This window comes from Hordeum vulgare, chromosome 3H (assembly GCF_904849725.1).
Source record: "Hordeum vulgare subsp. vulgare chromosome 3H, MorexV3_pseudomolecules_assembly, whole genome shotgun sequence".
Classification (NCBI taxonomy): Eukaryota; Viridiplantae; Streptophyta; class Magnoliopsida; order Poales; family Poaceae; genus Hordeum; species Hordeum vulgare.
In genome coordinates, this window is record NC_058520.1 from 616,138,241 (window position 1) to 616,160,216 (window position 21,976).

General features: G+C 43.4%; 1 protein-coding gene across 1 annotated transcript; it reads right to left on the reverse strand.

Moving 5' to 3' along the window:
- Window positions 1–1,817: 1,817 nt before the first annotated feature.
- LOC123441184 (ankyrin repeat-containing protein At2g01680-like) lies at window positions 1,818–8,598 on the reverse strand. Its single transcript, XM_045117686.1, has 5 exons — window positions 6,906–8,598; window positions 6,180–6,257; window positions 4,480–5,176; window positions 3,246–3,781; window positions 1,818–2,753 (listed from the first exon to the last, which is right to left on the reverse strand). Exons 3-5 carry the CDS (start codon window positions 5,174–5,176, stop codon window positions 2,172–2,174), a joined length of 1,815 nt encoding a protein of 604 aa, XP_044973621.1. The 5' UTR covers window positions 6,180–6,257; window positions 6,906–8,598; the 3' UTR covers window positions 1,818–2,171.
- Window positions 8,599–21,976: the final 13,378 nt, after the last annotated feature.

Below are 21,976 nucleotides of genomic sequence, written 5' to 3' on the forward strand. Positions count from 1 at the left end.
TCGACGGTTTGCCAAGGTACAAAATGGACTCCGTCGACGAGTTCTTTTTTCACAATTTCCTTTGCGACTCCGACGATTCGTCATCCGATGACGAGGAGGAGGTATTGGCTGCCGTGTTGGTCCATCACCTGCTCAATAGCTAGCGGCCGTTGTTCCGTGGCTCCATTCCGGGCCACCTTCCGGTGTTGAGTCGCAACCGAGAGAGCGGGCATTTCCTTCTTTGGAAGGACTACTTGATACAACAAACCCGTTGTTCAAGCATCAAACATTCCGCCGTCGTTTCCGTATGAGTAGGCATATTTTCAACCGTATTAGAGAGAGGGTGATAGGCTATGATGACTATTTCGAGTGCAAAGAGGATGCTGTTGGCAAGATAAGTTTTTCCTCTTATCAGAAATGCACTGCCGCCATCCGAATGCTTGCATACGGAGTGCCTGGTGATCTTATTGACGAGTACGTTCGTATGAGCGAGTCTACTTTCCTAGAGTCCCTGTCTAAGTTCTACAAGGTTGTTATTGCTGTGTTTGGCCCTGAGTACTTGAGAGAGACGACTGTTGAAGATACTGCCCATTTGTTGGCAATGAATGCCAGCAGGGGCTCCCCAGGGATGCTTGGTAGCATTGATTGCATGCATTGGGAGTGGAAGAACTGCCCTTCTGCTTGGCAAGGGAAGTATAAGGGCCATGTCAAGGCTTGCACTATCATACTAGAGGCTGTTGCATCTGAAGATCTCTGGATCTGGCACTCTTTCTTTGGCATGGTCGGATCACACAATGATATCAACGTGCTTCAGCGCTCGCCGATGTTTGCTAGGCTCGCCGAAGGCAACAGCCCATCGGTGAACTTTACTGTCAACGGCCACAACTATGACAAAGGATACTACCTGGGTGACGGTATCTATCCTCAGTGGACCACTATTGTCAAGACAATACCCAACCCTGTCGAAGAGAAGAGGAAAAGATTCGCCAAAGAGGAAGAGGGTGCTAGAAAGGATGTCCAGCGTGCCTTTGGTGTTTTGCAATCTCGATGGGGCATCGTTCGGTATATTGCTAATACTTGGAGCACGCGGAAACTGTGCGAGGTGATGACTGCTTGTGTGATCATACATAATATGATCATAGAAGACGAGCGCCCGGAACGTCTGTACGATCAAGGGTTTCAGTTTCAGGGTGAGAATGTTGTGCCTGGGCATGGAGGAGCGGCAACGTTTGAATAATTCACCCAATTTCATGAAGACATGCATGATTGGGAAACTCACGTGCAACTGTAAAATGATTTGGTTGAGCATATGTGGGCTCACGTTGGCAACCAATAGATTTATCTTCTTTTATTCGTTTACAAAACTATGTGCGAACTATGTGAGACATTTTTACTTTTAGTCATAGGAAGCACCAGAGGGATCATAGTTTTCAAGACGACGCCCTAAAGAGGGGAACGATGTTGAAGACGATGCCACCGTGTGACCCTACAGCGGGATCTGGGCTTTCACCTGAAGAAATTGATCCGGGAGCAAAGGCTGTGAAATGTACCTATCTTCAGGATTATGTGGTGTCCTAGTGTTGTAAGATGGACCAATTGTATCAACACTCAACTTTGTATCTCTAGAGATTCATAGCCTTAGTAATGCTAAACAGCAGTGAGTTTCATAATAATAAAAATTTATGTGGTTCTTTCTTGTGATATGTTTTGATAGCTAGGTTTTGGCAACTCTCGGCTTTCAAATCAAATAATAAACCATGGTGATTATCATTACAGAAGGCATATAACATCTACAGAGAAATGGCAGCACTACATCAGATTTTGAACAAAATAGAGTAATTAACAATACAACATTTGCCCCCAATGATTAACAATATTGTATGAGTAGCCATACGATGTTCATTACAGATAAAAAATTAAAATATCACGAAGCATAACATATGGTGAATTGATGAGGTGAGACCATGACAAGGAGATCGAATCCTGAGCTTCAAGATAGTTCATTCACCAAGTAGCTTAGTGAGAATGGGCAATAAAGAAATTCCAATGGCTAACCAGTGGACCCGTGGAGCAAGCAGCGTGTATAAACCAGTTGAAAAAGTTGTAGTAGTTGCCATGTATATATGCAAACCACATTATCTTTGTAGTGACGAAAAGTTTTACCCAACTGAATCCTGAACTTCAAGATCTTTTTAGTGATGGAAAGTTTTACCCAACAGAATCCTTCGCTTCAAGATAGGCCATTCACAAAGCAGCTTAGTGAGAATGGGCAATAAAGCTACCATAAGACAAACAGTAATGGCTAACCAGTGGACACGTGGAGCAAGCACCGCGTATAAACCAGTTGAAAAGGCCATAGTAGTTGCCACGTATGCAAACCACATGATCTTTTTAATGACGGATCTGTAATAAATCAAGAACTCGTAATCACCCCACCTTGCTATGATGCATATCAAGGCGGCAGCAAACGAGGAGCACATTGCTAAGACGTCGGAAATCAAGAATGCCTGGAATGCGGATTTCTTAGACATGATGGGAAGTCCCTCGCTTCTGGCATCATTGTTGTATCCTTCAGGCAGGGCGAAGGCAGTAGCGAAGGTGATTGTCGTGATGAGCATCGCCACTAATGAAGTATTACTTGTGTATGTTTGGGTTAGTGATTTTGCTTCACTCCTTGATTCCTCGGTTACATTTTGTTTGATACGCGTGTGAAGATTATAAAGAGAGGTGGCATCTCGGGGATCAGCTCTTAGCATAAGCATGATCACTTCATTCTGCATGAATTCAAAGGAAGGTACAAGTGGAGATCAGAGTGTAATAATAATGCTTAGCAATTCTATTACGTGGATATTATTGAGGAAATGTGATGACAAATTAAAAATGTGCATTACACTTGAATTGATAAACAAAGTAGTACTCAGCGATGTTGGGAATAGTGGACAACAAAAATGTTACATAAAATTGATACAAAATTCAAATATGCCTGATAAAATTTTCTATACAGTTATTAGCACTGAAAACATAACGCGCGCTATAGCGTGTAGATAATTGTGTGTAGTGTGCTATTTTTTTCCTTGATTATTAGACTTGGAACAGAGAACCAAATAGTGAAAAAGTCTGTAGATTGCAGCTAGCTAGCATGGGTGATTCTATGATGAGCTACTTGCATGATAGAGAAAATGAGTACAGTACAATAAAATAGTCTTTTTTATTCCTTATTTGCAACTGTGCATATATATAGTCTTACATATCATATACGTACGTACCCAGTTTAAAGCCTTGGCGTTGTCCATGAAGCCCAACAATTCCCAAGCTGGTGGCACGCCATTGTTATCAAGCACAGTTGTGTCTATATCTTGGTGAGACAGCAAAGCAGCAACCATTTTAGGATTGCACCTGTGTACTGCGTAATGTAGAGCAGTTTTCCCGAGCACATCTTGCATGTTAACGAGTTTGCGAAGTATTGGGGTCCTCAAGATGAATTTGGTGAACTCCACCTGACCAAACCATACAGCTGTATGAAGGGATGTCCAACACATATTTTGTGTCCCACAGTAAGGAGTATCAGGACAGTGGTTAAGAAGCTCCTGAGCAACATCGATATGACCTCCAGATGCAGCTTCAGAAAGGAGAGGCATACCGTCACGTCGCACCTCATACCCTAAAGAGCAATCATGTTCCAGCAGTGCTCGTACCACGCCAATCTTGTTACGATATACAGCTGCACGTAGTGGAGTATTCCCACCGTTGTCAGGTTCTCTGGCCAGCCAAGGACGTGTTTCCATGATTCTTTTAGCCAAAACTGAAAACAAATCAGTACATGAACAATGGTTAATTAATTAAGCAAAGGGATGCCAATAGTCCTTGTGTTGTGAGGACTAGTAACGAACTAACGATATATCAGAATAATTCGAGAACATCAACGTACTACCGTGCTCTAGATATATAATACCGTAAATTTTAAAATCTTTCTATAGATACAAAGCTTTTCAGTCCAGTTTTAAATGAATAAATGAACAAAATACCAGGAGTAAACAATAAATCAACATCTAGTTGTACTATTGAGCTGAGCAAGCAACGATTATATATACAAAACCACACCAACACGATGGTTATAGGGCATCAATGATCTAGGCCCCTACCCTCCTCGCTCTCCGGTCGGCTCCATGAAGGCCCATCCCTGACTACGTGTTTTTGATCAGTATGCTGCTAGAACTAGGCCCCCCACCCTCCTTCTCCGGCGCCTAAGTACAGGCTACAACAAGTGCCAACGAAAAAGGAATCAGGCCGCTAGATGTTGGTACAACGGCCAGCGGGGAAGGACAATCGAGCCCCATGGTGGGTGGGTGAACGTGCGAGACCAGTGAGAAAGAACTTTTTATCGGATTTCATTGGCACCACAATGTTAGAAGAAACAAGAAGCTAGTCCATAACTAAAAGGTCAGCCCAAATTCGGGAAATATGTACCTAGTACGGTAGTAGTAATACATTGGATCTCACCTGAGTTTCCATTTCTCACGGCAGCTTGCAGGGCGTTGTTGCCCCACGGCCCCACATGAGCAGAATCAGGAATTTCCAGTAATTTATCTGAAATGTCAGTAAAATCTCTCATCGCCGCGATGTACATGGGCGACTCGCTCAATATGTTCACATGTGTGGACAGAGCGGGCTCTGCTTCTATCAGCTTCAGTGCAAGCTCCATGTGGCCACTGCGAATTGCATGATGCAGTGCGTTGCAGTCATCAATGTCTTGCCACAAAATTGCCTCTGTCAGTCCCCGTGCAAGGTAGCATTGAAGTAGAATGGAAGCCAGGGAGACGCAACCACTTCTCACCGCAGCGACAAGAGACGTCTCATCATCCAAGTTCACTGCGGCAAGGAGAGAATCCTCCAGGGCCACCACATCCGTGGAAAATACCTGGTGACCATGGATGCAGGATATGTGAAGGCAGGTGTTCCCAGCTGGAGTTGTTCCAAAAAGAATGCTTGGATCTTGCGAGGCCATCTCCTTCATTGACCGGGAATCACCGGCTATAGCTGCTTTCAGGAGCCGTTTGTCCATCTCTGGATCTCCTTGTCCTCCTTCCGATGAACTATCGTCTGATGTGAAATCACTAGATATGGCCACTGTCAGGAGATGTTGGTCCATCGGTGGTTGTTGCTCTTCTCCTCCTGATGAACTAGCTAGTTCTGCCATCTATAGATGCAATAAACACAATGGTAAATGTGTAGCAGCTAATTTTGAACTTTTTCCTAAACTTAATGAGCTGCACGTACGTTGAAAGAATATTTTCCTTTCGACAAATGAGGACGTAAGTTGTGACTTCCATTACATATCGTGACTGAGGAAGAGGTTCTAGTGCTGCCACTCATTGCGATGCCATCATTCTAAAAATTCGATTAAAGCGATACAAAATATCTCTCAAAGAAAAAACATTCGTCCCAAATTAGTTGACTTAGATTTCTCTAGATACGGATGTATCTAACACTAAAACATGTTTAGAAACATCCATTTCTAGACAAATTTGAGTCAACTAATTCAGGACGAAGGGAGTATATTAAAAATTATAGAGGTATATAATTGATTCATCTAAGTGGTATACGAGGAATGGGACTACGTACTCCCAAGGATACTGAACCATTTTTCTACACACACGCGCCCGCGCCCGAACACACATTTGGCTCAAAGCAAAAGCTATCATGCAGCATTGAACGAAATTGAAGAAACACATCATACATATATATTCAAAATGTAACTTTCACAATTAATTTGTACTGGTTTTCAGAAAATAATTGAACAACTGATTTTCACAAACCCAATCAAACTATTATGAAGATTTTGATCATCGGAGTCTTAGAAGTTTGGCCAAAGCTATGTCCCAAAGCGTCGTTCTGTTAAGGACTCACAGGAATAGGAATTAAGGCACTATTAGCTAGAGAAAACACAAGAAACGGAGGTGCTAAGTAGATAACTATGAATCACATTAAAATTAATCACATAGTTGTTTGTATAGAGTAAAAAAACAAGGTTTCAGTGGAATTCGAAATTCCTATAAGACCAGTGGTATGGCAAAGCAATATATAAGAAATTTGGTTGTATTGTCCCAAATATCCTAAATTCTTCTATAAATAAGTTCGAGATATATAAAAATCCTACAATCCAAAATGTCTAAGAATTAAACAAATGATGATTATAATACCTGGCACTAAGAATTTGCTGATGGCAAGACACGATCAACGCGTTCCTTTCGGGGACTTTTTTCTCTCAATGCCTTTCACTGGAAAATGGGATCAATCGGAGTGAAGAAACAACATGGAGATATATTCTTATAGGGACAAAGAAAGATGCATGGGTTACTCCAACAAGGAAAGAACATACACTTTGCTCAAAGCAAATTACAAGCCAGGTATTGAATGGGACAGAGGAAACGTATCAGATATATTCCAGATTGCCGTGTGCATGTTTCATATACGGAATATGTAAAGTTGAATGCTTGGGATTCCGGCTTCTTGAAGGATGATAACAGGATGAAAGCTTCAGATTACTGTTTTCCAGTAGTACACTGAAAATATAGTGCGCTATAGCGCCGCTAATAGCATGATATAGCGTGTGTAGAGAGCTGGCTCGCTAAATTGATCATTATATAATGTCTCTATAATAGCACGCTATAGCGCATAATAGCACACTAATATCATATTTTCAAGGGCCACGTTATTTTGTATAGCGTGCTGTTTTTTCCTTTAGTAGTGGTTCTCTGTGATATACTAGCTACCAACGAGCCCATGTGCATGCTGCATAGCAGATGTAAGGTTCAGTGTCGGTAGCCCGTATGCATTTACCAATAGTAACTCATATGAACCTCAGTTCTCCTCATGAATTTACTTAGTACAAGTGCTTATTACTCATCATGAGGAAGCACACTAACCATGGCCATGCTTTGCTACATCAGATGTCATGAACTGATCTACCTGAAGTAGGTACTTGGCATTCCTTTCAGTTAGTGGTCAGGTTATGTGCAGTTCTGAGTCCTTGTAGCCTGAGAAATATCAAATATGTGAGCCGAATCATCAAATCACAGTGGATACTCCACTTCATTGTACACATCCATGTGAGTTGGTGGTGTTAGGTTGAAAGGATTAAAAACTATGAACAGATGGTGAGTTCGAGATGAATCTCTGTGTCTACCAAGTACACTTATTTTCGTTCTTGTAAGGTTTGAGAGGGCTGTCTAAACTGTGATACAGACAAACTGCATCATATGGTGCAATCCAAGAGGGTTTTTGTCTATTACCTAATGCCTACTCACTGCATCATTAGCTCGTGAATGAAAAAAAACATCTTGATACATCAGTACGGATACTATTTTACTCTACGGAGTAAACAATAATAATAAACAGCTAGCAATGTACCCAGGGGGTGATATGGTGTACTTACCACAAAACGTGGGGAGCGTCGTGTGCTAGATACCGATGTAAAGGGAGATGCTGTAAATCGGGGAGAGGCCGATCTTGGTTATTTTACCGGATCCAGAATGACTTTGATTGGCGGTGCTTTCTCTTGTGGTACCAACTGACGCGGATGGTGACGATGACATTGTTGTGGATGATGTGTTTGTGCACAATGAAATTGCAGGATGAACCCGTGCAGACAGTACAAATAGAACTCTCTATAGATGTTATAAAAAAGCCATATACAGCGCATTTACGGCTCCATATGGTAGTGGAGAACAAAGAGTTGCACAACCCATTTTTCAACATAGCTACCATGAACCATGTTCAGTATTACTCATTATGAGAAAGTACACAAGGCATGACAATGCACTACATCAGATGTCATGAACTGCTTTGCAGTAGGTACTTGGCATTCCTAGCAGTTAGTGGTCATGTCATTTGCAGTTCAAAATCCTTCAAGTTTGACAAATATGTGAGCCAATTCAGAAAAATGAAGTAGAGTTCCAACATCTTTAGAGCAGAAAACTAAAGCATGACTACATTACCAAGATTTGCATGCTCCTAGTGCACCCGAGCATCTTGGATGCCAAAAGAAATCAGAATTTTTTGAATTTGTTTGCCTCTTTAGATCATACTATGAATTAAGACATGGATAGAAAAAGATAAACCAATGCAAGCTGAAGATACATGGTTCTCAAAACGCATAAAAAATACAGAAGTAGTCATTTGGATATAACACAAGAAAAATATTGGAATAGTGTCGACGCTTATGAGAAATCTTGGAGTTGACGCGAGGGCACAATAAATAAAACCATAAAATTTTGGTTACATTATTTCTTTGATCTAAAAGGTCTTTAAGGTAAAAAAAAAACTAAGTATTAAATTCTACAATCCAAAAATATGGAAATATTAAACAATGAGAGATCTACAATACCTGGCCACAGAAGTTTGCAGATGGCAAGAGATGACCATGTTCCTTTTGGGACATTGTTTGAAGTAATCACTAGAAGAGACACCTGTTGTGGAATCCTATGTTTAAACAATGGGATGTAGCATGGAGCAACATGGGTTCGTCGGAGGAGTGTGGCTTATAGGGGCAAAAGATGCCTGGGTTAGTATAACAAGGAAAGAATACACATTTTGCTCAAAGCAAAAGCAAAAGCAAAAGGAATACATCTAAAGAAAAGGAAAAAAGAAACAGGAGATGTGAGGTTGAATCCTTGTAATCCATCTTCCTGATTGATGACAGGATGGAAGCAGCATCATATTTTCCAATGATGTTAGCTTCTCCGCAGTAGCTGTAGTACACTAGCAAGCCATGAAGCACCGATACGGCTGAAATCTCTGTATCGCCGTTCCGGATGTTGCCAATACTCCGATACGTACGATACCGCATAGATACGGGTATCCCAGAAGTATTCATCTTTTTGATTTAATACGGCTGAAATCCCGATAAAGACGGGACACGCATGCGACACGCATGCGACGCGGCTAGCCCACGACCACTAAACCTAGTTTCTCGCACTCTGTCGACCAGTCCAGATCGAGCCAGCCATCGAGAGCGACGCAGGACCGTTGCCGCCGCCGTTGCTGCCTTTTCCCCTGGCTCGCCACCGCTGCCTCCGCCCCCGGCTCGCCGTCATCTGTGGCTCGCCGTCGCTGCCTCCGGCCTCCGCCCCTGGCTCGCAGCCGCTGCCTCCATATGTGGCCCCCCGAAAGGTAAAAAATTCCCCAAGTTTGATGATGTACTGATGGAGTTACCATCGATCCATTGATCTGCTGGCTACGTCAAATAGTAAACTAAACAAGTAACAAGTAAGCTCGGAGCCATAACTGTAGTAGGTCCGATCTATTATTTGTCGTGTAGTTCTTGTAGCACGGAAATAAGCTAATAATTAAAAATAAAGAAATTTAATCACGATGAATACCGGATACTTTTCAATAATAAATATAAATTACCTAATAAATATGTTGACAAAACGCATCTAGAGGTAAAACTGGAATCAAGTCATCCTTGGCATGCATCCAAATTTATATATTATTATCATGAACATCATCATTATCAAGGTCAAAGGTAATGTTCATGTCCTCATTCAACTCATATGCCTTGCAAAACGCTCTCCAATTAGAACAACCAAAATATGTGTGATCTTCATCATTTTTTACCTTGACAACAAAAATAAAATGCTCTGTTCTTAGGTGAGCTACCTTAGGCTCTTTATTGTCCTTCTCTTTAAATTGAAACTTGTCCAAGATAGCAAATTGTCACATCCCTACTTTTTAGAATGCATTAGGGTTCATGGTTGTGATTGCATCATATTTAATTTTTCTTTAAATCTGAATTGGGGATGATCAAAAGCCCTAGCACTATTGAATTCAAATAGGCTCACCTAAAATGATTTTCAGTGAATAGGAATGGCTCTTTAAAAATGTTCATCATCTCTGGAAAAATGTGGTAACAACAACCAAAGGTGACTTATATTTTTACATGCCATTGTTGCTCATTGAATTAAATCAATAACTATTTGATTTGAATTTATAAAATTATGAAAATAAGGTTATAGCTCCAATAATTATTAAACTTGGCCAGGGCTTATGGAATAGTTCTTTTATTGCCCACAAAGAAAAGTCTCGGGTTTTTTATAAATATTTTGGTTATTAAACCAAATTCAAAACATATTGCAAATAAATGAAAAACAGAAAATAAATAAAGAAAAAAAGGAAGAAGAGCCCACCTGGACTTACCTGGGAGGAGCCGGCCCAGCCCACCATCGGGTCGTCTTCTTCCCCGAGCAGCTGCGTGGAAGCAGCACAGCCACCGCGGCCACCTCCTGCTTGCCATGAAGGAGGCGCCCCCGAGCCTATCCTCGCGCCTAGGAGAAGCCCCGCAGCCTCCTCTCGTTTCTCCCTCGCTCCCTGCTCGCTCTGAGCCTTTCCCCCTCCTGCATCCCTCTCTCGCACCGGGGACCACCGCAAGCGCCGCCTCCGACGCGCCCCCGACCTCGCCACCAGCGCCAGAAGACTCGGGGTGAGGCCCTCGTTCAATTCCCCTCTTCCCCATCAAGCTCCCCCTCCTCTAACTCCCTCCTACCGCCGGAGCTCGAGCTTCTTGTCACTGGCAATGGTTGTCGCGGCTAGAGCCCCTCCCCTGCTCATCTGAGCACACCGGTGTGCTCCTGGAGCCCCGTAGGTGCTGCCCCAGCCCCTAGCCCCTCCTCCCGCACTTCCTAGTGACGCGCCCGTCCCAGATGAGCCCCAACCGCCGTGGTCGTCGTCGCCAGTGACGCTTCGGGCCGCCCCGCGCCGTTCCACATGCAGGAACGGGTGCGGCTTGCTCGCCTCTGCCGTTTGCGTCGCTCCGCGCACCAAATGGTGGCCGGAGACGCAACTCCGGCGACAAACCGCCGTGGATTTGGTCACCACCGGCAGAACTCCGGCGGGATGACGTGGCACCAATTATTGCTAATCCCCCTGCCTAATTAGAGGCTGACAGCGGGCCCCGCTGCGAGTCAAACCCTGGTCAGCGCGGGGGTTAACCCATGTTTAAGCCGGTCACTGACCGACCGGCCCCACCGGTCATATTTGACCAGAAATGGTTAGTTGATCGAGTGGTTTCATGCTGACGCATGGCTGATGCAATAAATGCATTTTTGGTTTTAAAATAATTCCAGAAAATTGCCAAAATTTGTAAAATTCATAGAAAATAATCTGTAACTCGGAATTAAATAATTTATATATGAAAAATTATCAGAAAAATCCAAGGAATCCATTGGTACTAATTTCATGCATGATAGAGAAACCTAAATAGGGGTATTTGGACTTTTTGTTCAAATTACATTATATAACCTCACATATGGAGTTGAATTTGAACCTTGAGTTCAAGTCTACTTCATTTAAATATGTTGCTAGGTGCATTAGGCCAAACCACATCATATTTCCATGTCATATTCATGCATCATACTGTCGCATTTGATGTGTATTGATTTGTTCCCCCTCGCTGGTTGTTCTTCGTGTTAGGCACTGATACGTCTCCGTCGCATCTACTTTTCCAAACTCTTTTGCCCTTGTTTTGGACTCTAATTTGCATGATTTGAATGGAACTAACCCGGACTAACGTTGTTTTCAGCAGAATTGCCATGGTGTTGTTTTTATGCAGAAATAGAAGTTCTCGGAATGACCTGAAAATTTACGGAGAATTTTTCTGGAATTAATGAAAAATACGTGCGCAAAGATCCACCGGAGGAGGTGAGCCAGTGGGCCACAAGCCCAGGTGGCGCGGCCACCCCCCTGGTCCCGCCGTGAGGGCTTGTGGGGCCCACGAGGCTCCACCGCCTCCAGTCTCAGCTCTATATATTCCGTTTCGCCCGGAAAAAAATCAGGGAGAAGGATTCATCGCGTTTTACGATACGGAGGCGCCGCCACCTCCTGTTCTTCATCTGGAGGGAGATCTGGAGTCCGTTCTAGGCTTCGGAGAGGGGAAATCGTCGCCATCGTCATCATCAACCTTCCTCCATCGCCAATTCCATGATGCTCTTCACCGTTCGTGATTAATCTCATCATAGGCTTGCTGGACGGTGATGAGTTGGATGAGATCTATCATGTAATCGAGTTAGTTTTGACGGGGATTGATCCCTAGTATCCACTATGTTCTGAGATTGATGTTGCTACTACTTTGTCATGCTTAATGCTTGTCACTAGGGCCCGAGTGCCATGATTTTAGATCTGAACCTATTATGTTGTCGCCAATATATGTGTGTTTTAGATCCTATCTTGCAAGTTGTAGTCACCTACTATGTGTTATGACCCGGCAACCCCGGAGTGACAATAGCCAGAACCACTCCCGGAGATGACCATAGTATGAGGAGTTCATGTATTCACCACGTGTTAATGCATTGGTCCGGTTCTTTATTAAAAGGTGAACGTTAATATCCCGTAGTTTCCATTAGGACCCCGCTGCCACGGGAGGGATGGACAATAGATGTCATGCAAGTTCTTTTCCCTAAGCACGTATGACTACATACGGAATACATGCCTACATTAGATTGACGAATGGGAGCTAGTTACATATCTCTCCGTGTTATAGCTATTACATGATGAATTACATCCAGCATAATCATCCATCACCGATACAATGCCTACGAGTTTTTTACTACTGGTCCTTGCTACGTTACTTTGCCGCTACTACTATTGTTGTTGCTACTGTTACTCTGTTGCTACTGTTGTTACTTTGCTGCTACTGGTTACTGTTGCTACTTCTGCTATCATACTACCTTGCTACTGATACTTTGCTGCAGACACTAAATCTTTCAGGTGTGGTTGAATTGACAACTCAACTGTTAATACTTGAGAATATTCTTCCGCTTCCCCTTGAGTCGAATCAATAAATTTGGGTTGAATACTCTACCCTCGAAAACTGTTGTGATCCCCTATACTTGTGGGTCATCAAGACATTTTTCTGGCGCCGTTGCCGAGGAGGCACAGCTATATTCTCTGAGTCACTTGGGATTGACGTCTGCTGGTCACTATGAGGAATCCTAAAGGTCCAAGAACTGAAATCTTGCCCTCAACTACGAGGATAGGTAAGGAACTGCCATCTAGCTCTGCACTTGATTCACCTTCAGTTATGAGTAAGTTTGTGACATTACCTCTTGCTAGAAATCTTGATATGTCGCCTGTGCTTGATGATGCTACTTCTGCTGGCCATGATGCTTCTGATGATGCTATGCTTGATACTGCTTTGCCTGATGATGCTATGCTTGATACTGCTTTGCCACTAGGTGCATTCCTTGATGCACAAATTGCTAGAGTTGCTGCTAGATGTGATGATACTTCTGAAACTACTGATACTATTGAAGTACAACATGCTATTTTGCCTGCTAGAACTAGCTCTCCTATGCCTGAATTGCCTGTTATGCCTGAACGTTATGTTATGGAGGGAGAGATAGCTGAGGACTTTCTTGCATGTAAGGATAGCTATGATGTTGAGAAATTACTGCTCAAGTGGAAAGAAAAATCTGTGAACGCTAGGATGAAATATGACCCGAAGTTTGCTACTTCACCTATCTTTGTGACCGATAAGGATTATGAATTCTCTGTTGACCCTGAGTTAATTACTCTGGTCGAATCTGATCCTTTTCATGGTTATGAGTCTGAAACGGTTGTAGCCCATCTTACCAAACTGCACGATATAGCCACCCTATTCACTAGTGAGGAAAAGATCCGCTACTACTATATCCTCAAGTTGTTTCCTTTCTCGCTAAAGGATGATGCTAGGACCTGGTTCACTTCTCTTGCTCCTGGTTGTGTGCGTAGCCCCCAGGATATGGTCTACTACTTCTCTGAAAAATATTTCCCTGCCCATAAGAAGCAAGCTGCCTTGCAGGAAATATACAACTTTTCTCAAGCTGAAGAAGAGAGTCTCCCACAAGCTTGGGGGAGGCTCATCCAGCTACTGAATGCTTTGGCTGATCACCCTCTTGAGAAGAATGAAATACTTGATATCTTCTATAATGGACTTACCGATGCTTCCAAAGACCACCTAGATAGTTGTGCTGGTTGTGTTTTTAGGCAACGAACTGTAGAACAAGCTGAGATCCTACTGAATAACATCTTGTGCAATGAGAATGCTTGGACTATTCCCGAACCACCTCCTAAGCCAACTCCAAAGAAAAGAGGTATTCTATTCCTCAGTCCTGAACATATGCAAGAAGCCAAGAAATCTATGCGAGTGAAAGGCATTAAATCTGAAGATGTCAAAAATCTACCACCTATCGAAGAGATCCATGGTCTTGATAACCCGATACAGGTAGTAGAAGTAAATTCTCTGCGTAGGTTTGATGAGAGTGATATTCCTTTTGATAAACCTGCTAGCTTATGCCTGGATGAATTTGATAACTTTGTTGCCAAACAACAAAGCTTCAATGATTATGTTAGCACACAATTGGAACAGAATGCTCATATGCTTAGTCATTTAAGTGCTTGTGCGGACAGAAATGTCAATGATCTTAAGCTTTTGAGTAAACATGTCTCTATGGTTACTACTCAAGTAGAACAAGTACTTAAAGCTCAGAATGACTTGCTCAATGAGTTGAATGACAATTCCGTTAGAGTCGTTACTAGAGGCGGTAGAATGACCCAGGAACCTTTGTATCCTAAGGGCCATCCGAAGAGAATTGAACAAGATTCTCAAGGAGTTAGCACTGATGCACCTAGTCATCCTAGAAAGAAGAAGAAAGATGATAGGGATGTGCACGCTAGCAACCCTGTTGCTGCTACACCTGAGAGTCCAAACGATGCTTTTGTTTCTGATGCTGAAACACAATCTGGTGATGAACATGAGCCTAATGATAATATCAATAGTGATGTTCATGAAGATGCTCAACCTAGCAATAAAAAGGATGTGGAGATTGAACATGTTGATCTTGATAACCCACAGCCTAAGAATAAAAGATACGATAAGAATGACTTCACTGCTAGGAAGCATGGTAAAGAAAGGGAACCATGGGTTCAGAAACCTATGCCCTTTCCACACATACCATCCAAGAAACAGGATGATGAGGATTTTGAGCGCTTTGTTGAAATGATTAGACATGTCTTTCTGCAAATGCGTTTGACAGATATGCTCAAAATGTCTCCGTATGCTAAGTACATGAAAGATATTGTGACTGATAAGAGGAGGATACCTGAGGTTGAGATTTCCACCATGCTTGCTAATTATACCTTCAAGGGTGGAACTCCTAAGAAACTAGGTGATCCCGGTGTGCCCACTATACCTTGCTCCATTAAAGGTAACTACGTTAGAACTGCTTTATGCGACCTTGGAGCCGGTGTTAGTGTTATGCCTCTCTCTCTTTATCGTAGACTTGAACTGGATAAGTTGACACCCACTGAAATCTCTCTACAAATGGCCGACAAATCAACTGCTTTCCCTATCGGCATTTGCGAGAATGTGCCTGTTGTGGTTACCAATGTCACTATCTTAACAGACTTTGTTATCTTGGATATTCCCGAGGACGATGCCATGGCGGTCATCCTCGGAAGACCCTTTTTAAATACTGCAGGGGGTGTTATAGATTGGAACAAAGGCAATGTCACTTTCCATGTCAACGGTAATGAGCATACGGTGCACTTTCCGAAGAAACAATATCGAGTACATTGCATCAATGCTATCGAAAAAACTTCATCGATTCTTATTGGGAGCTTTGAATGCCCTATACCTCGTGTCAAGATGAAGTATGATTTGCTTGTTGGGGAAATACATATCCCCATTGAGGTGACCTAGTGACTATTCAAAATTTCTCCGTTCTCTTTTGCGATTCGAAAAGGTTTGTCAAAGAGACTTGATCAACCTCACTAACGGATTTCTTTCGATGACCATGAGATGGATGAATCGAGGAGTCACGAACCTCTGTTCCAAGCTTTCACCTTCGGTTGCTTAGAAGAAAAATGATAGGTTTAGTTTAGTTTTCCCTGTTTTCTGTTTTAGCGTTCGGTAGAAAAGTACCCCAAAAATAGAAGTTCTCCGAACGTCCTGAAAATCTAGTATGATTTTTTCTGGAATTTTTGAAAAATATTGGGACGAAGAGCTTGTCTAGGGGCTGCACCAGTGGGCCACAAGCCCTTGGGGCGCGGGCACCCCCTGGCCGCGCCACCCAGGCTTGTGGGGGCCCACAGGCACCCCCTCCACTCATTCTTGCTCTCATCCGGTTCTCCTACCTCCAGAAAAAAATCGTTTCGCAGCTCAAACCCGTGTTCTTGCTCCTCTTGCTGGGATTTTCGATCTCTTTGCTCAAATCACCATTCTCCGAACTGTCTTGGGGAAATTACTCCTTGGTAAGTGACTCCTCTATTGGTCCAATTAGTTTTTGCTCTAGTGCCTTATACTTCACGTATTTTTGCTACCTTGGTGACCATGTTCTTGAGCTTTGCGTGCTGATTTTAGCTGGTCCCAAGTAGTTTTGATGCGTAATATGGCCTCTAGGCACTTGTGGGAGTAGTTGCTATGAGTTTAGTTGAGCCTTGTTCATTTTTTCTTTGAATCACTGAAAATTTCAGAAAAGGAAGATGTTTAGGAAAAATTATCATGGTGGTTCCTCAAGCAAGAGAGGCCCCCGTCTTGCGATTCGGGAGCCCGATCCTTACCAACCAAGGGACGCGCAGGTACAACCATGTGAATGGCCTTCAGATGAATTTATGATTGAGGAAGGCTTCAAAGATGAGTTTGATGCACTTGTTCGCAACGTCGGACTCGAAGAATTCATATCCGATAAATGTGAACAATATGTTGCTCCCACTGCCTCTTTTGTTCGTAGATTCAATTTTTTAGTTGGCTATGACACATCTGTACTGTTTGATCTCTATGACAAATCATATACCATGGATTTAGAGGATTTCAATAGAATATGCAAGATACCAATTTGGGGTAGTCTCAATAGAATTTTTTCTCTGGTATAACTGTTGGAGAAACTAGAGATATTACGCAAGCTACCATAGGGAGCATTCATTTTCCTGCCTTGCATTATTTTGCCCTCTTCATAGGCAGATGCATTAATGGAAAGATTAAGCATTGTCACCTCTGCGCACCCGACCTTAGTATCCTTAAGAGCGCGGTAACGGGTGATAAAAGTTTCAACATGGGAGCTATTATAGCAAGGAGGTTGAATAAGAATGCTAATGAAGGGGATTTCTTTGGTGGTATCTATGCCACTCTGATACGTCTCAAACGTATCTATAATTTTTGATGGTTTCACGCTGTTATCTTGCCTTCTTTGTATGTTTTATGTACCTTTTTATATATTTTTAGGACTAACTTATTAATTTAGTGCCAAGTGTCAGTTCCTGTTTTTTCCGTGTTTTTTGACTCTTTTCAGATCTGATTTTGGAACGGAGTCCAAACGGAAGAAAAAACCCGAAATGATTTTTTTTCCGAACGGAAGAAGTCCAGGGGGCTTTTGGGCCAAGCCACGTGGGCTCCATGGAGCCCACAAGCTCCCACTCCGCCACCAGGGGGGAGGCGGCGGTGGGCAGGCTTGTGGCCTCCCTGGCCGCCCCCTGACCTAGGTCTTTGGCCTATAAATTCCCAAATATTCCGCAAAAAATCAGGGGAGCCTCGAAAATACTTTTCCGCCGCCGCAAGCTTCCGTTTCCATGAGATCTCATCTGGAGACCCTTCCCAGCGCCCTGCCGGAGGGTACTTTGGAGTTGGAGGGCTTCATCATCATGATCATCGCCCCTCCAATGACTCGTGAGTAGTTCACTTCAGACCTACGGGTCCTTAGTTAGTAGCTAGATGGCTTGTTCTCTCTCTTGGATCTTCAATACAAAGTTCTCCATGATCTTCATGGAGATCTATCCGATGTAATCTTATTTGGCGGTGTGTTTGTCGAGATCCGATGAATTGTGGACTTGTGATCAGATTATCAATGATATATATTTGAGTCTTTGCTGATTTCTTGTATGCATGATTTGATATCCTTGTAAATCTCTCCGAGTCTTGGGTTTGTTTGGCCAACTAGATCTATGATTCTTGCAATGGGAGAAGTGTTGGAAATATGCCCTAGAGGCAATAATAAATGTTGGAATTATGCCCTAGAGGCAATAATAAATATAGTTATTATTATAATTCCTGTATCAAGATAATCGTTTATTATCCATGCTATAATTGTATTGAATGAAGACTCATTTACATGTGTGGATACATAGACAAAACACTGTCCCTAGCAAGCCTCTAGTTGGCTAGCCAGTTGATCAAAGATAGTCAGTGTCTTCTGATTATGAACAAGGTGTTGTTGCTTGATAACTGGATCACGTCATTAGGAGAATCACGTGATGGACTAGACCCAAACTAATAGACGTAGCATGTTGATCGTATCATTTTGTTGCTACTGTTTTCCACGTGTCAAGTATTTGTTCCTGTGACCATGAGATCATATAACTCACTAACACCGGAGGAATACTTTGTGTGTATCAAACGTCGCAACGTAACTGGGTGACTATAAAGATGCTCTACAGGTATCTCCGAAGGTGTTCGTTGAGTTAGTATGGATCAAGACTGGGATTTGTCACTCCGTGTGACGAAGAGGTATCTCGGGGCCCACTCGGTAATACAACATCACACACAAGCCTTGCAAGCAATGTAACTTAGTGTAAGTTGCGGGATCTTGTATTACGGAACGAGTAAAGAGACTTGCCGGTAAACGAGAATGAAATAGGTATGCGGATACTAACGATCGAATCTCGGGCAAGTAACATACCGAAGGACAAAGGGAATAACATACGGGATTATATGAATCCTTGGCACTGAGGTTCAAACGATAAGATCTTCGTAGAATATGTAGGATCCAATATGGGCATCCAGGTCCCGCTGTTGGATATTGACCGAGGAGTCTCTCAGGTCATGTCTACATAGTTCTCTAACCCGCAGGGTCTGCACACTTAAGGTTCGACGTTGTTTTATGCGTATTTGAGTTATATGGTCAGTTACCGAATGTTGTTCGGAGTCCCGGATGAGATCACGGGCGTCACGAGGGTTTCCGGAATGGTCTGGAAACGAAGATTGATATATAGGATGACCTCATTTGATTACCGGAAGGTTTTCGGAGTTACCGGGAATGTACCGGGAATGACGAATGGGTACCGGGAGTTCACCGGGGGGGCAACCCACCCCGGGGAAGCCCATAGGCCTTGAGGGTGGCGCACCAGCCCTTAGTGGGCTAGTGGGACAGCCCAAAAGGGCCCTATGCGCATTGGAAGAAAAATCAAAGAGAAAAGAAAAAAAAAGGAGGAGGTGGGAAAGGAAAGAAGGACTCCACCCACCAAACCAAGTAGGACTCGGTTTGGGGGGAAGTCCTTCCCCCCTTTGGCTCGGCCAACCCCCTTGGGGCTCCTTGAGCCCCAAGGCAAGGTCCCCCCTCTCCCACATATATATACGGAGGTTTTAGGGCTGATTTGAGACGTTTTTTCCACGGCAGCCCGACCACATACCTCCATGGTTTTTCCTCTAGATCGCGTTTGTGCGGAGCTCGGGCGGAGCCCTGCTGAGACGAGATCATCACCAACCTCCGGAGTGCCGTCACGCTGCCGGAGAACTCTTCTACCTCTCCGTCTCTCTTGCTGGATCAAGAAGGCCGAGATCATCGTCGAGCTGTACGTGAGCTGAACGCGGAGGTGCCGTTCGTTCGGCACTAGATCGTGGGACTGATCGCGGGATAGTTCGAGGGCGGATCGAGGGACGTGAGGAAGTTCCACTACATCAACCGCGTTCACTAACGCTTCTGCTGTACGGTCTACAAGGGTACGTAGATCACTCATCCCCTCTCGTAGATGGACATCACCATGATAGGTCTTCGTGCGCGTAGGAAAAAAAAAATTCCCATGCGACGTTCCCCAACAGTGGCATCATGAGCTAGGTTCATGCGTAGATGTCTTCTCGAGTAGAACACAAAAGTTTTTGTGGGCGGTGATGTGCGTTTTACTACCCTCTTTAGTCTTTTCTTGATTCCGCGGTATTGTTGGATTGAAGCGGCTTGGACCGACATTACTCGTACGCTTACGAGAGACTGGTTTCATCGCTACGAGTAACCCCGTTGCTCAAAGATGACTGGCAAGTGTCGGTTTCTCCAACTTTAGTTGAATCGGATTTGACCGAGGAGGTCCTTGGATGAGGTTAAATAGCAACTCATATATCTCCGTTGTGGTGTTTGCGTAAGTAAGATGCGATCCTACTAGATACCCATGGTCACCATATAAAACATGCAACAACAAAATTAGAGGACGTCTAACTTGTTTTTGCAGGGTATGCTTGTGATGTGATATGGCCAACGATGTGATGTGATATATTGGATGTATGAGATGATCATGTTGTAATAGATAATATCGACTTGCACGTCGATGATACGGCAACCGGCAGGAGCCATAGGGTTGTCTTTATACTAATGTTTGTGCTTGCAGATGCGTTTACTATTTTGCTAGGATGTAGATTTAGTAGTAATAGCATGAGTAGCACGACAACCCCGATGGCGACACGTTGATGGAGATCATGGTGTGGCGCCGGTGACAAGAAGATCGTGCCGGTGCTTTTGTGATGGAGATCAAGAAGCATGTGATGATGGCCATATCATGTCACTTATGAATTGCATGTGATGTTAATCCTTTTATGCACCTTATTTTGCTTAGAACGACGGTAGCATTATGAGGTTATCTCTCACTAAAATTTCAAGACGAAATTGTGTTCTCCCCGACTGTGCAACGTTGCTACAGTTCATCGTTTCGAGACACCACGTGATGATCGGGTGTGATAGACTCAACGTTCACATACAATGGGTGCAAAACAGTTGCGCACGCGGAACACTCGGGTTAAGCTTGACGAGCCTAGCATGTGCAGACATGGCCCCGTAACACATGAGACCGAAAGGTCGATCATGAATCATATAGATGATATGATTAGCATAGGGATGCTTACCACTGAAACTATACTCAACTCACGTGATGATCGGACTTGAGCTAGTGTAAGTGGATCATGAACCACTCAAATGACTAGAGAGATGTACTTTTTGAGTGGGAGTTTAGCGAATAATTTGATTAAGTTAAACTATAATTATCTTGAACATAGTCTAAGTCCACTTTGAATATATTTGTGTTGTAGATCATGGCTCACGCAATAGTCACCCTGAATTTTAATACGTTCCTAGAGAAAGCTAAGTTGAAAGATGATGGATGCAACTTTGTAGACTGGGCTCGTAATCTTAAGCTAATCTTACAAGATGGGAAGAAGGATTATGTCCTTAATGCTGTGCTAGGAGATGAACCACCCGCTACGGCTGATCAGGATGTTAAGAACGCTTGGTTAGCACGTAAGGAGGACTACTCAGTAGTTCAATGTGCAGTCTTGTATGGCTTAGAACCGGGACTTCAACGTCGCTTTGAGCGTCATGGAGCATTTGAGATGTTCCAGGAGTTGAAGTTTATCTTTCAGAAGAACGCCCGGATCGAGAGGTATGAGACCTCCGATAAATTCTATGCTTGCAAGATGGAGGAGAACTCGTCTGTCAGTGAACATGTGCTCAAAATGTCTGGGTACTCAAACCGTCTAGCTGAGCTGGGGATTGAACTCCCGCAAGAGGCTATCACTGACAGAATCCTTCAATCACTGCCGCCAAGCTATAAAGGCTTTGTGTTGAACTACAACATGCAAGGGATGAACAAGTCACCCGACGAGTTGTTTGCGATGCTGAAAGTCGCAGAGTCTGAACTCCGTAAAGAGCATCAAGTGTTGATGGTGAATAAGACCACTAGTTTCAAGAGAAACGGCAAAGGCAAGAAGGGTAATTCAAAGAAGAGCGGCAAGCCTATTGCCAATCCGACGAAGAAACCCAAAGCTGGACCTAAGCCTGAAACAGAGTGTTACTATTGCAAGGGTATGGGTCACTGGAAGCGCAATTGCCCCAAGTATCTGGGAGATAAGAAGGCGGCCAAAGAAAAATCAGGTATATTTGATATACATGTTATTGATGTGTACTTAACCGGCTCTCGTAGTAGTGCCTGGGTA